The sequence below is a fragment of the Camelina sativa genome, unplaced genomic scaffold (assembly GCF_000633955.1).
Source record: "Camelina sativa cultivar DH55 unplaced genomic scaffold, Cs unpScaffold00717, whole genome shotgun sequence".
In the NCBI taxonomy this organism is placed as follows: domain Eukaryota; kingdom Viridiplantae; phylum Streptophyta; class Magnoliopsida; order Brassicales; family Brassicaceae; genus Camelina; species Camelina sativa.
Genome location: NW_010921847.1, coordinates 1 through 1,046, shown reverse-complemented (window position 1 = coordinate 1,046; position 1,046 = coordinate 1). Strand labels below are relative to the sequence as shown.

General features: G+C 37.4%; 1 protein-coding gene across 2 annotated transcripts in view; it reads right to left on the bottom strand.

Moving 5' to 3' along the window:
* LOC104773884 (receptor like protein 30-like) overlaps positions 1 to 481 on the bottom strand; it is a 1,452-nt gene extending 971 nt beyond the window's left edge. Inside the window, exon 1 of one of the 2 annotated variants that reach the window (XM_019242773.1) lies at positions 20 to 481. In XM_019242773.1, the coding sequence (XP_019098318.1) occupies positions 20 to 460 (441 nt within the window). In that variant the 5' untranslated portion in view covers positions 461 to 481. The remainder of the gene's footprint in view (positions 1 to 19) is intronic. The other variant, XM_019242772.1, reaches the window with a different exon arrangement.
* Positions 482 to 1,046: the final 565 nt, after the last annotated feature.

The window sequence follows — 1,046 nt, the reverse complement described above, 5'->3', positions numbered from 1 at the left end:
GAAGAAGGTTGATTGGAATTTGGCCTGATAGTGAAGACCCAGAGAGATTAAGTCTTTCAAGCCTCATGAGTTTATCAAACTCCGCTGGGAATTGCGAATCGTTGAAATTGTTGCGAGCAAGATTCAGATCACGGAGATCACGCAGTCTAAAAAGACTACTGCTCGATTTAAGTGGGCCATAGAGGAGGCCGTCACTAAGGTCTAGTCCGATGACTTTCCCCGACGTAGCAGCACACGTGATGCCATCCCAAGAACAACAATCACTTTTGTTCACCCAGGAGGGAGCATATGACTCGATCAAAAACTCACTCTTGAACTCAAGAAGAGCATCCCTTTGGTCGGAGTGACACAAGTGTTGTGTAGAAGACACAAACTTGTTTAGAAAACTTGAAATGAGAAAAAGGAAACATATGGAACGAAGAAGGAAGCTCATTTTCTGATTAGACAAGAAAGCTTTCATACTTGTGGAAATGAAAAAGTAATATGAAGTAGTGATGGTAAATTAGTGAAGTAATAGGTCACTACATATATATACAAAATCAAACACATGAAGCTCCATTGACTTGATGATTTGAAGTCTTTTTGAAGAAAAACCTTCCCTACTAAAAATCTTATGAGTCCTTCCAAATCCAATAGACTTGACTTGAAAGACCATAAACTCGTTCTTGGCCCCTAAAAAGTCATGTTTAAGAAATTAGAAATTTGGAGTTTAGTGAGGACAATAGAAAAATCAAAGTGCCGTGTAGCTTAAGTCAACTCTTCAACTTTATATGGGAGTGGGGACTCCGTATGGCATTTTTTTCTGTGAAATGCTTTCATAGTTGTCCTCTATCCAATTCCAAACCTGAAACATACGTCAGTATTAACTTTCCTAAATTTGCATTTCCTTAATTTCGAGCCACAAAACTAATATTACTTTCAGTATTATTTAGTAAATAAAGACAAAGAACAAAACTTGTAGACTTTGGCTATTTGGTTGAAGAGTTTTGTTCTCAAAATTGTGCTACTTGCATTAGTAAAAAAGCGATGCCCATTGTCTAATATCA